At 32.7% G+C, this 13,772-nt stretch overlaps 1 protein-coding gene across 3 annotated transcripts; it reads right to left on the bottom strand.

Moving 5' to 3' along the window:
• Positions 1-264: 264 nt before the first annotated feature.
• On the bottom strand, positions 265-7,236 carry LOC125849268 (sphingosine kinase 2-like). Of its 3 annotated transcripts, XR_007444600.1 has the most exons (11): positions 6,789-7,236; positions 5,601-5,723; positions 5,399-5,503; positions 4,460-4,528; positions 3,951-4,037; positions 3,759-3,836; positions 3,557-3,627; positions 2,764-3,030; positions 2,269-2,370; positions 1,029-1,151; positions 550-589 (listed from the first exon to the last, which is right to left on the bottom strand). XR_007444600.1 is itself a non-coding variant. In XM_049529321.1 (10 exons), the coding sequence occupies exons 1-10, from the start codon at positions 7,132-7,134 to the stop codon at positions 395-397; spliced, it is 1,464 nt and encodes a 487-aa protein (XP_049385278.1). In that variant the 5' UTR covers positions 7,135-7,231; the 3' UTR covers positions 265-394. The 3 variants fall into 3 exon arrangements, 2 of the variants coding, with proteins under 2 accessions (XP_049385278.1, XP_049385279.1); XM_049529321.1 differs by lacking the exon at positions 2,269-2,370 and having other exon boundaries at positions 265-589; positions 6,789-7,231; XM_049529322.1 differs by lacking the exons at positions 2,269-2,370; positions 6,789-7,236 and having other exon boundaries at positions 268-589; positions 4,460-4,535; positions 5,403-5,503; positions 5,601-5,729.
• Positions 7,237-13,772: the final 6,536 nt, after the last annotated feature.

A 13,772-nucleotide genomic window follows, 5' to 3' on the forward strand; every position in this document is an offset into this window, starting at 1 on the left:
AAGATCAATATTCATGAAATATATAGATGAAAATTAAATGACATAAAAAACGAGCAAGCCAGCACGCTAGCAAACAACAGATCATTTAACTATTTCTGCTCAATTAGAATCAAGGTTAGCTTTCTTCGCGTTCCACAAGAATGGAAGAACGACAACTACTACATTGCCTCAAGCCCTCAACCCCAAGCTTGCTGTAGATGAAGTGCAAAGTAAGAGAAACGTTGTCCAGCTGAGACCACCAAAAGCCCTCAAAACAAAGTTCAGAAGCAATAACCATGAAAAATATTGGTATACATTCTTATAATCCTTCATTTTACTGACATCTTTCTATACAGAATCCACCAGTCAGAACTAGTTTCTCTCTCTGTAAATACATTGAATCACATAAAAGTTACTAATTGATAGGAGAAAATACAGTAGCCAACCCTTGATCTACTTTGATATGGAGCTTGTCGTAGGTCATCAATGTTTTCTGATCACACTTGTAAGTTCCTTTACCTCTGGCAAGGACCTCACCGTCTACATCAATAATCCCTTCCTTGTTTGGGTCATCTGCTCGTGGACCAGGCTCTAAAGCGAAAGCCTTTACCTGTGGTTGTTATAGATCAATGAGAAGCATTTAGGTTAAATCCTAATGAATTCATGCAACTAGTCTTTAATTTCAAAAGTTGACTTCTTTCAAATTTTAACACATCAAATGTGAATATGCATGGGATAAAGGTTAGGGGATTGTATTGCTGATTGTTCAGACAAAGGGGTGCCAATGTGTAATTCAGCTGCTACAAAACCAAAACCTATTTGGTCAAGGAACTACACTAGAGTCTGATTGTACTACTAGACAACAGGGAGACAAAACAAACATTGGATTTAGAAACTTTCAAAACAATGAACAGGAAAATTTAGGTCTTATTATAATAAGCAACAGCAAAATGCATTTCAAGAATTGTTCCAAAATATCTTTTTTATAAAAAAACGAGACAAGAACTTGCATAACCGAGCTGACTTAGAAACTAAGACAATAAATCTACCTTCAAGTACAAGACATGTGGTGATCTAACATGACCACCTTTGTTCATCTCGCCCATCAGTGTTGCCAAGGATATTTTTGGGCAATCCTTCATCACAATCAAGTCCAAGTAACCATCTGAAAACTGTATATGAGGCAGAGAAGATGAAGTGAGAATTCAAAATATGACAAACCCAGGACAGTTGCAGTTGAAGTACCCACAGCGTAGAGCTTCTAAAGAGAGAATAAATGGAAAGTAAAGCTTAGTACATTGATCTGCAAGTGTTGGCCTTTTATAGTAAGGGATTGGACTTCAAGTTAAAAAAAACAATTGTAAGGTTTTAGACATGTTCCTTCAGCAATGACACTATAATGAAACCATTTATTGCAGAAAATCCTACACATAAATGTGTTTATGTTTAGGAGAGAGTAAAAGAAGAAAACTACTTAAATTAAGTTATAACCAGCATGAGTCTTAGTCTAAGAAGAGGATCTTCACCTCTAGAACATAAAATCATTTAATCAGAGAAGTCTACCCCGTATTTTGGCCCGTGTTGTAGGAAATAAGGAGCCTACTTTTAGCATACAGAAAGAAACTTGCCTTCGGCTATTAAGTCGAAACATTTGTCTTTGTATTTATATTCAAAATGTAGCAAGCAACTGACTGATGAACTCCTTTGCTTACTTATCCTAAGAAAAGCATAATAGAATGAAGATCCCCCAAGAATTCAGTGGAAGCAGGAAAGCTTTAACATGTAGCATATGCACTTTCGAAAGCTTCAGCATCAGTTTATACATTTTTAAAGCTCCAAAATTAGAGGCTTTTTTGCACAGGTCATTGACCAAGATCCAGAAAGGATAGTTAGTTTTTCTACTTCCCTCGTGATAAATTCAAGTTCTTTATCCATATTCTAAGAGTGAAATGTCTGTGCCAGATTTTGCACATGATTTCCTTACTTCTTTCTCTATAAAATCTAAATCTGCTAGGCTAGACTCCAAGTTTGTAACCTTTTATAAAAGTAAAGACAGATGTGGAAAGTTTTGAAAAGTAGGATCAGCTTGAAAACTAGCTACTAAAAAGTAAAAACTGTAATTTTCTGAGAAGAGAAGGATATCTTTTTGGCTAGCTTACCCGGGTAAAGAAATAAGGAAATCAAAACATAAGATTCTAAGAAGAAAATACATACAACAAATCCTTTCCACGGCTTTTAAAGATCAACTCTCTTTCTTAGTAAGAAAAAGCATTTTCTAATCTTATTTACCTTCCATTTTCTGTTTATAAATTCAAGATCTAGACAAAGTAAAGTACACCTTCGCAATTATTATTCAATCTGTTCCTGACCAAGGATATCATCACTTTCTCCCTGAAAAAAAAGTAGAACTGAAAAGCTATGCTGCATTGTTCAGTGATTGTTTTTTGGAAGTATCACATTGCTAATCGAGCTGAAAAATAGTATAAGTAACTTTAGGATCAGAAATTCAGAAACAGGAAACCGTTGGAAAAAAATTGGCATGGAAGAAGCAGACACACACGGTTAAAAATCAGCCATTTTAAAGGAAACTCCTGTCTTTAAGTACTAAGAAATAAGCCCTAAACGTTGTGTATGGTCACAACAAAAAGAAAGATCTGCTCCAAATTCAAACTATAAATTACAGAAGCCGTTCTATCTGGTATACTTTTAAAGTAGCACCAAGAGAAGTTAGATCAAATTTTATGAGGCAACCTTCACATTGTGTCCAAAGAAACTCAAACCAACCTTGGCATCAGGTGCTGCCAGAACATCTTCACCTCCCCAAGGTACATTATGAAGCCAGATTGAGACAAAAGGCCCCTCAATCTTGCGGTTGAAACCCTTCATGTCAAAAGTGGGACCACAATAGCCATCTTGCATAACCCAATTCGAGTTAAGCTCATCAATTTCACCTCCAAGTTCATTTGGTTCTCCAAAATTTTCAAACCCTGGTGCAGCCACAAATTTGATACAGCCATGATACTTTCTAAGACAAAATATCCGCTGTATTGCCTGGACCAACAACATGAGACTAGCAATTAAAAAGCAAGCCATGATGCTTCAATAGCCATAAATTAGATTCCCTCTGTATTTTAGAACCATGAATCATGTAATCAACTGAAGAGGCATTCAACTTTATCTTTTCTTTCTTTCTTTTTTTTCTCCTGGGAAAAGATAGGATGGAAGGGGGGTGGAATTAGTGTCCATGAAGAACGGTTCAGGTACACAAAGTATTGGCAAATTTCTGGGTCAGTGAATCTCGAATATTGTAATGAGACCAAACCTTCCAAAGAACGAGAAGGAGCAAGGTGCAAAAAGAGAGGAGGGAGAGAGAGAGAGAGAGAGAAAGATCAAGGAATGAAGTTCTACAGCAAGCAGAAACTTTGTACATAAATCCAGTGAGGAAATATGGACGTACAACGTTTTTTTGAAACAGGTAACATAGTTGTATATTAATAACAAACTACACAAATGGTGTAAGTTCTGATACTGAAATCTAAGAAAAATACATATTAGAGGAAATAGATTTAGAACATACATAAAAATCCATTCGAGCACTACCCATCCACCTATACTTCTCAGACTCTATATCTATATCAGCTATAAGACCTGAAAGACAACGAGTCCTGTCAGATAGTTTAGTATGATATTTCAATTTGCAAACAATAAGTGCATCACATTGCATTAAATGAAACAAAAAAGGAATCAAAACCACCAGAGCCAATGTCAGATATACATACCCCAGGCAAGCATCAGCACGCTGAAATATTTTTTCTGCCCCTGTAAAACTGTAGCTACATCTAGTGATCTCTTGTGCCCTGCCATGGACCAAACATGCATAGATATAAAAATCTTCTTTCATTCAACAAGAATAGTAATGCAATTGAAACTTCAGTTCAGGAATACACATTTTTGTTTAAAAGGATATTTACCTCTAATTATAGCAAGAGTTGCATTAAATGCAGTACAAGATTCACCAACAGAATCTAGAAGAGACTTGGCCATCCCATTTGAAGTTCCTGCATTAGCATACACAAAAATGCAATTATAGAACAGTAGAAGAAAGTAAATAACAGCTTCCATGTGCAAAAATGTTTGTAAGAAGTTACAAACCAAACTATGTATATTATACTGTATAAGAAGTTACAGATCAAACTATGTATACTGTATATAAGAAACCAGATCAGCACTTCAGTCTAATTTCTGAAAGTCGTGTCAAGTCACATGTGTTTCACCACCTCGTTCCCTTGACCACCTTTTAGAAATTAGACGAAAGTGCTTATCTGGTAGTTTAGCATACTATAGGTATAACAATGTGAACAAAAGCTTAATGTGACAACCAAAATAATGTATATCAAGCACCACAATAAAAGCTTAGCAAAATATACAAACCCGCTTAGTGTCTACTTAAGGCAAGCACCAGCAAGAGAAGAAAATATACCTGCGGGTATTACTCCAAGAGGCATCTTTATTGCAGAACTCCAATCCTCCCTTTCAAGCAGTCCATTCACTACCTACTAAAAATTGTAAAACATGAAAGTAAGAGGATCACTAGTTGGTTATCATCCATTTACTCTTTTTGATCAGGAAAACTTTATTATAAGTGCCCAAGAGGAATCGAACCCTCTGGTTATCATTCTTTTACAACAATAAATAATAAGCACCAAAAATCTTAAAGATAGAGCCCTCAGGGCACAGACCTTCTAGAACGCAGGATTAATGAAGAACAGAGGTGTTTGTACCCTTGTTGTGGCTACCACCAATATCAGTGGAGCAACTTTGAAGTTGTTCCAGGACTCGCCTCTAAGAAACGTCAAGTTTTCAACTACATCGGCGCAATATACTTTTTTTCTCTTTTTTTTTTTCTTTTGTGGGTGGGGGGAATAAACCTCTGTGCTTCTCTTTTTGTATGCATTTCAGATGTTGAAGCACGAGAACAAGATAGCTACATATAAGCACTCTGAAGTTTAGGAATAAACACCATCAATTTATCTTTTGATTAATTTTCATTTAACCATGATATTTATGAATTTATTTCTTCGCATTCAGCAACTCCTTTCAGCAGTTTCATGTTCGAAGTGAAGCTGGGTAAAAGTCAGGAAGAGCCGCTGGTAAAGGAGTAAGTTTTATATAGCAGTTATCCCACTGTAAGTTCATCTTTGATAACTTTAAATCAGAATATATAATATATAAACTGAAATATCTTGATTTTTACATCATGAAAGCACAACATTCCAGTCAACAAACAAGTTACGTATTCCATGATCAAATATATGACAAAAGTAGTCGTACTGCAGAATTTTTCAAGTTTGGACTGTAGGAAAGGGAAACAACACTAGTTCAGACAGAAGATAACAGAAACAAAAATAGACATGCCAACCTACCTCAACCAAAATTCCGTCACCACTGACACAAAGAACTCCATCATATCCCATAACATCCAATGAATGAGCAACTTCCTTCGCATGTAATCGATATTTAGTTTCTGAGAGTGGAACATTAAAAGGCAAGATTAACGACACAACAAGAATCACTGAACAACCACTTGCTACACATGAATAAGAATATTTAATATTGCAAACCTTGCAGTGTGTAGTGAATATTTGCATCATCGAGCAGGGGCTTCACATCGTCACTAAATACTTTGGGTGCAGATCGGCTTCCTCCATATGGATTCAGAAGTACAAAAAGTCTCTTAGGACGACCTAAAATTCCATGATGTCAATTGTCAAGTATCCCATGTGGTTAAAAGCACAACATCATTTTACGCAAGAAGTGAAGCAAAGCATACCAAAAATCAAAAGTGCTTCTTACTTCCAAGTCAAAGCAACTTATCTCAAGAAAACTTAGGTTTAAGGACAAAAAAAAGCAAGCAGCGCTCATTTGCTTTAACTTTTCTTCTCTGTTACACAATATATGCTAGTAGGACATGCCATATTCATGTTCTATCACACATCGTATCAAGACTTGATACAAATGAGAACAAAATTCTTTAATTTGAAAGAAAGAACTTCGTAGCTGATTAACTTGTTGAATTTCTGATGCTAAATTATTGTACTCACATAATACCAGAAAATCCTTTTTTTTTCTCACTTAAAGCCACATGTGCCTTTTAATCTATATTGTGTACTTCTCTCTCAAGATAAATGTATCACAGAACAAAAAGACAATGACTGCTTATTGCTGAAGAGATGACGACAACAACATCCTAAGAAGAACAAACCAAGATAATCTTGCTTATTAAAGCAGCCTGATATTATCAGGAAGTCTAACCAAATATTACCTCAAACAAACGCACACCGCCTAACAGACACGCGAAGTGGTATGATTTAGAAAAGTAAAAGAAAAATAATTTAAACAAAGAACAAATATAACAAGAAGCAAGCATCTGGTCATGCATTCCAACATAAATAAAGTACATGCTTTTCATTCCATTTTTATCTGTTCCCAAAACACACAGCTTCAGGCTGTGCGCTAGACATTACTAGCCCCGGTGAACACTGCCATACCGGACTTTTAAGTACCCCACATCAGCACTTTGTAGTAAGATGTTGGACTTGCAATGGACCATAACAATTTAACTCACTCGTACATAATTCCACCAAATCACTATTCACACATTATAAAAGAATCGGAGTAATAAAAAACATGAATTAACATCATCACGGTTTCTATTAAAAGGAAATGTTGGTGAAATCCATATTCAACAGTTCAAAATCATTGTGTATATAATAGTACAGCAATCCTCGAAAACATAATGAAATAGTTACCGAGTGAGTCGATGACTGATTGGAGTCGCTGATTCCAAAGCCGAAGAGAATCCTCAGATAATGGCTCAAAAGTGAAAGTCTTCCTCATCGGAGCTCCTACATTACCGGGGCAGCAAATTCCAGGTCCACTCTCAATGACGGCATTGATTTTGATCCGAGAACCTTCGACGGTGAAGCCGAGGACATCTTTCGCAATTGACAAACACCGGTCAGGCCATCGGAGTTTTCCTCCGGTAGTGAGAGTCATCGGAACTACATTGCCACTGATTTGAACCCGGTCAGATAGAAGAGGAGCTCCGGCGTCCGTCGGATCCATTGTTAATATCTCGGTTTCCGTCAGGCGCATCGATTTATTATAAGGTGGAGAACCCGGTTGAGTAGCATAGCGAGAAATAAGTAAGGAATGTCGTTATCTTTGTATTCCGTGATCGGCAAATATTAGTTGCTGCAACTTCAAGTCAGACATAAGTTGTGTCAAAAGGCCCAAAAATTGAGATTACTCTTCGTCTCTTTTGACGGTCGATACGTACAGATCAAATCATTTTAGGTGATTCTTAATTTTTTAACGTGTGTTATTTGTATTTTTCGTTGAATAATCAAATCTAACTCCATCTCAATCTTACTATGGTTGTTATGCGTTGTTTTGTAATTTATCTTATTGTATTGTATTGTATTGTATTATATTATACTGTATTATTTTAATGAATACAATATTTGGATATGCTATATCGTTCTCTGTCATTATATAATGTCACGCATCTATAATTTGAATGATAAACTTACAAGAAAAGTAGAGTACAAGATAGATATACTATGAAAAGGTAAGGTAAAAGATGAAATACAATTATTAAATACTTCTTGTGTCCATAATTACTTGACTACTTTTGAATTGACACGCATATTAAGAAAATAATGATTGACATAGTAAGTTTATTATTTTACTCCTATTAATTATGAAGTAGATGAATTAAAAACTTCAAATTTTCAAAAAGTTCCACCTTTTTCAAAGTAATTAATTAAGGGTATAATAGGTAAAAAAAATTATCCTTTCTTGATTTGTCAAAATGGACAAGTATTTAGGGACAACTAAAAAAGAAAAAGTGGACAAATTATTAGGGACAGATGGAGTAATAAATAAAGATCAAATAAGAAGAAAATATTAAGATAATGACATGATCACACCAAAACGATCGTTCCATAAAATGAGTCTCTTCATTATTACTTAACGATGGATTTAAATGATATGATAGAATACAATTTAAGTAACAATCAAAACAAGCATTGTATTTAAAATAACAATACAATACAACCATCCAAACAAGGTGTTTAAACTAGTTAGTGTTGGTTATATAAATCTTTTGTATCCATTTCTCTTGAAAAACAATTCATTCCAATACTATATTGTAACACCCCGACTTTTAAAAACGTCTAAATTAACTCGTATCTTCGTGGAAAGACAAAGAGGGTGAGTAATAAATTAAAAATGATGTGTTATGTGATATTTTAAGTGTTCAAGTGTGGTATCTCAAGTTTTGAAGCTAGGTAAGTGATAAAATAAAAGTTGGTGAAAGTTACCGTAAATTCCTTTTTAAAGATTTGTCTGAAATTTGAGTCAAATGTCTCGAACGTTTTCTCCTAATCTATTAAGAGTTATGGTCCCCGCAAACTATGAAATCGAAGGTTTACGAGTCTAGTTTCCAACGCATCAAACCATTCGTTCATACGACTTCAGAATAGAGAGATATTCGCATTTTCGTGGGACTGCGCAAGCAGGCACGTGAGGTAGGGCCCTGAGTCGGTGGAATGTTACATATATCTTCTCCTTCGACTTTTTTCACCATTTTTAAGCTGAAAATCAGAGAAATTAGAGAAACCCATTTCTAGGATCAAGTGAAATATAGATTTTCTCGACTTAACTCCTTGACAAAAGTTGTTCTATGCGTTGGGCTCATCATCGTGGTATAATTTGTTTTATCGATTGCGTAGCATATCACATTTTAGTGTTGGGACAACAAGGGTTTGGTATATTTGAAGGTTTTGAAGCGTATTACGACCTTAAGATCGAGGTAAGACCCTTCTTTCATCGACTCTAGCTTTTATAAGCAGCAAATAACAATTTGCGACGGAAATACATATATTTTATCGTATTGTCATGATATCTTTTTATTTTTGTGTGTTGATTATGGTCCTACCTTGTTGTAATATCGAGGAAGTATTGAGTAAAAGTCATTAGGCCATGTGAATTTAGCGAAAAAGGTATGTTAAGGCTATTCCCTACTTACAACATGTTTCTTTAAAGTTTAGAATCAATGTATTTGGGTTGTTATCCTTGATATACTTGTAGCCGTGATTGTTGATTGTTGATTGTTAGCTGCTCAAGTTGTTATAATTCTCCCTTGTCTGGATTCTTATTCAATTAGTGGTGTCCCTTTGTTGGACACGACTTAGAGGCTATTTGTATAGGTTGCTTATAACTAAATTGCTCGCCTTTAGCGGTTGGATTGTTATTATTGTCGTTGGGGCTATTGTGGTTAGTTGCAGGAATGTGATCTATGCCTAGAAAGGCTATGTTCTGCCTACAGGGCTATATGGATGCCTAACAGGGCTATGAGTTGCCTACAGGGCAATATTGACGCCTAAGAAGGCTATGTGCTTCCTACAGGACCATGTTGTTGCCTAAGAGGTCTATGAGTTGTCTATAAACTATGTTGATGCCTAAGGGAGCTATGTTCTACCTAAGGGGCTATATTAATGCCTAAGAGGGCTATGTGACTGCCTACGGGGCTAGGGGACTACTGATAGGGGTATATAGGCTGAATGGCACCTTCCGGGCTTATGGGGGCCTGGGTAGGTGGTCTTGTGTGCTGTTTGTACCTGCCGAGCTTATGGGGGCTTGGTTAGGTTGTTGTTTTATTATTTTTGATAAGTTTAGATTTAGGAGTAGGTCAGTACACTTATCTTAGCCTTGATTTATTTATTGGATTATTCTAGTATATCAGGATACCTCATCATAGTCTATTGCCTTTCATACTCTGTACATTATTTTATACTGACGCTCCATGGCCTTGGGGACGCTGCATTCATGCATGCAGGTCCTGACAGACGACTGAGTAGACCTCCTCAGCAGCAGGATTGACTTTTATCTGGTTGGCTAGTCCCTTTCCTCCGGAGCTGCCAAAGTTGGGAGGTTTGTTACCTTTTGTTGTATATATCTTTCTGGGTAGGCTGGGGCCCTGTCCCGCCAATCTTTACTACTCTTAGAGGCTTGCATACTAGTGTGTGGGGTTTATAGCTACGTTATGGCCATGCTGACCTATGTTGTTGGTTTGTGGAAGCTTGTGAGTTGTTTGATGTATGTATTGATATATACCTGTTTTTAGTTTTGGTATAGATATCACGGTGGCCTCGACGGCCCAATTAGGACTTCTGTGCTAGTTGACTATTTATTTATACTAGTATTCGTACCCGCGCGTTGTGCGGAAATTTTAAAATTAAAATAATTTATAAAATTTATTATTCACTTATTAATTTATTTTTAAAAGTAATTATAGTAATACATTATACTATTTATATGATCATAGTAACCTAACGTATACATAACTATATTTGTTATAATATTATTGTAATAGCTTTAATCAAATACGTTTTTAGTTTACAATATATTTCTGTTGAACTATTAATAAAATCATTATTTTTTTGACGAAAAATAATCAAATTCTAACTTTCCACATAAAATGTTTAATACTATAAGAATAAAGACAAATTTAAATATTTTACATATGTATAATTCAAAACCACAAGTTTCAAAAATATTTTTTTATTGATTTTAATTCGAGTTAAACTATTAATGGACATTTAATTAACTTACAATAATTAATAATTATTTAATATTAGTATAAACATGAAAAAAAAAAACTAATACATAATTCATAAATGCATTTATATTTATTGAAATTAATTAAATACACATATTGAAACAATTGTTTGATCTTATATATAAGTGACTATTCAATAAAGAATTTTGATAAGTTATATTTTATTTATGCACTATAAATAACTCAACAAACTATACACAGTAAAAAAAACAGAAAAATGCTATATAAATCTGTAATTTATTTTTACAATAAAAAGTAGTTAAATGATCTCAATTACAATATCTGAATAAACTTTATTTTATTTTTTAAAAACAAAAAACACACGTTAGATATATATAAAAAATAAAGTTAATGTGTCTACAAAAAAACAATCAATTTTTTTTTTAAGATCATGTGATGTGTTTAATAAGATTTTGACCTTATCGATAAATGCATAATTACTTATCAAACGAAAACAATAGGGTTATAGAGAATAACATGAATTCTATGTTGAATTTTTCTTCCTTCAAAATATGTGATCTTTTATAACTCCTTTTTTTATTTCCTTCAAACATTATTTGTCTTAATATGAGTATCAATGTTTAAAAATTTTAAATCATAGAGTTACCACTATAAATTTCCAAAAAGTGTTCCTATCATATCACTTGAGATAGTATTTTAGGAAAAAAGATTAGTATATCCATTTTCAATTAAAAAAATTATATCATGAAGGCAATATCTTATCGGGGTCATAGAAATTACAATCATATGCTATTATTTGATCGATAAACGATATTTTATATTTCTATAAGTTGCAAATATTCATCTCAATTTCAACCAAAATGTCTAATGATATCTTGAGAATTATTTATGTTTTGCTTATATATAGAATTACGAAAGTAACAATAATGGTGACAACCTGCCTATATATTTCTATGTTACAATTTTACGATTTCACATATATTAAGTGTGTTTAATATGCTATTGAATAGAATTTTATAACTTATATTGTCGTAATTTCAAAAGAATATGTTAATTATTTTAATAGAAAATACTCATTTAATAACATAAACTTGTATCAATATAAAGTTACACAATTAAATACATATGCATTTGAATTTTTAATTTATTTCATCATAATTGATTAAATACATGATTTATTTATTTTTTGCAATTCATTTTATTTAAAAAAAGTTTATTGTTGATAACTTCTACCAATCTAACTATTAGATTTATAGTTTTTTCAACCATGCATATTTATTGCACATAAATCAATAGATCATATTCAAAATCCATAATTATTATATTATTTATTTATCATATTCAAAAGGTAAACATCATATTTAACTAATCTCTTTATTTATCTTGTCTTAATTTAAATTAAGAAAATAATATGTGGATTTATATATACTATTTTATTTCTGAAATTAAATTAAATATTAAATAAATGCATAATAAATAAGAAAAAAATGGTAAAATTACAATTTTTAATAGTTCAAGCCCTCCAACAACCTTCTCTCTTATCTTCCTAATCATGCCGTCATGCAGTTATTGCTGCTCCACTAATCCTTATCCATCATAATTATAGTAGTCATTTACTTGATCTTCATTTTTCCGTGATAGCTTATTAAAAATTCAACATAAATAATTTGATTTGATAATTGTGCGTTGTGTGAATATTTTTAAATGTTATAATTTATAAATTAAAAATAATTTATAAAATTCAATATTCACTTGTTAATTTATGGAATGAAGAATTGTCGAAAGCATCAAATTTAAAGGGGTCTTCTTTCTAATCCGAAGTGTTGTTATACTTGCATGATCTTTTAGTAGCAAATGAACCATGGAAAAGAAGCAAACACAGTAGCAAAAGCAACAGCAGAAGTAGGAGAAACCTGAAAAAGAACAACACAAACACTCCACCCATAGAATAATGTTCAAATATATTGTAAAAACTAACTTGAAATGGGAGAAATCTATGAATTGAACTGGTACTTTGCATGCCGATTAATAATATTGAACCCATGGCTTCTTATTCAATTTTAAAAAAATAACTGCAAGTTTTTAAAATTAAAAATTGAGGATAACTGCATGCAACCGTTATTTTAGATAATTAGTATTTTTTCGATTTTTTTCTTCTTTTTTTTGCAACTTTTATTTTTAGTTTTGGATTTTAAATTAATTTTGATAATTCATAAATTATATTCGATTTCTCCTATTGTATAGACATATAGATATTACATAAATGATGAATTTAAAAGAAACTTCTAAATGTGGGTTTATAATTTGAGGATATGTAATTAGATGTTAATTTTAAATAATAAAGTTTAATTAATTTAAAATATTTATCCAAAAAAAAAAAGGAATCGCTCACAGACACACACGTCACATTACTATATTTAAAATTATTGATTGATATTTATTTATTATTGATTATTTAAAATTTAAAATTCTAAAAATTTGTGGTAATGACATGTGCCATTTTTTCTTCTCCTTTTATATATATAGATAGATTTAAAATTATTGATTGATATTTATTTATTATTGATTATTTAAAATTTAAAATTCTAAATATTTGTGGTAATGACATGTGCCATTTTTTCTTCTCCTTTTATATATAGATAGATTATCTCTTGGGAGTAGTTGTTTCTTTTATAGATCAGTTGACAGGGGTCTTGCCGGCGATTGCTTAGTTTTAAGCCGAGATATACTTGTTTGATTTCTTGATTGCGTGTAGCTGTCATGCGCTAGTAGCAAATAGTTCAGCAGGGTCGGCTCGGGCTTGAGTTTTGGCATTAGGAGCCAGTTGCGCCCCTCGAGTTTGGGGCGTGACATATATAACTCATTCTTACTATCAAATTAAGTAAATGTTTGGAGATGCGATATAAAATTGTGAGATTAAATCAATGTTTAAACATGTGATTTCATGCTAATTTCATATCATGAGATGAAATCTTAAATTCTCCAAAAATCATGATTTGAGAATTTCAAATCATGATTTGAGATTTTTCAAATACAAAAATTGACCCACAAGTTTATATTTTGTAAAAACAATTTCACTTATATATCTACTAATAATTTATTTCATATTAAATAAAATTTATAATTCATATCATTACTTTTAAAACCA

The sequence above is a fragment of the Solanum stenotomum genome, chromosome 12 (genome assembly GCF_019186545.1).
Source record: "Solanum stenotomum isolate F172 chromosome 12, ASM1918654v1, whole genome shotgun sequence".
NCBI lineage: Eukaryota > Viridiplantae > Streptophyta > Magnoliopsida > Solanales > Solanaceae > Solanum > Solanum stenotomum.

What these genes read in the sequence shown, in the direction of transcription:
- LOC125849268 (XM_049529321.1), bottom strand. Translation starts at nt 7,134, where the DNA reads ATGCGCCTGACGGAAACCGAGATATTAACAATGGATCCGACGGACGCC. An exon ending in CGTGCTGATGCTTGCCTGGG is followed by an intron (nt 3,628 to 3,758) that starts GTATGTATATCT and finishes GTTGTCTTTCAG; the next exon opens with GTCTTATAGCTGATATAGAT. An exon ending in TGGCAGCACCTGATGCCAAG is followed by an intron (nt 1,152 to 2,763) that starts GTTGGTTTGAGT and finishes CCTCATATACAG; the next exon opens with TTTTCAGATGGTTACTTGGA.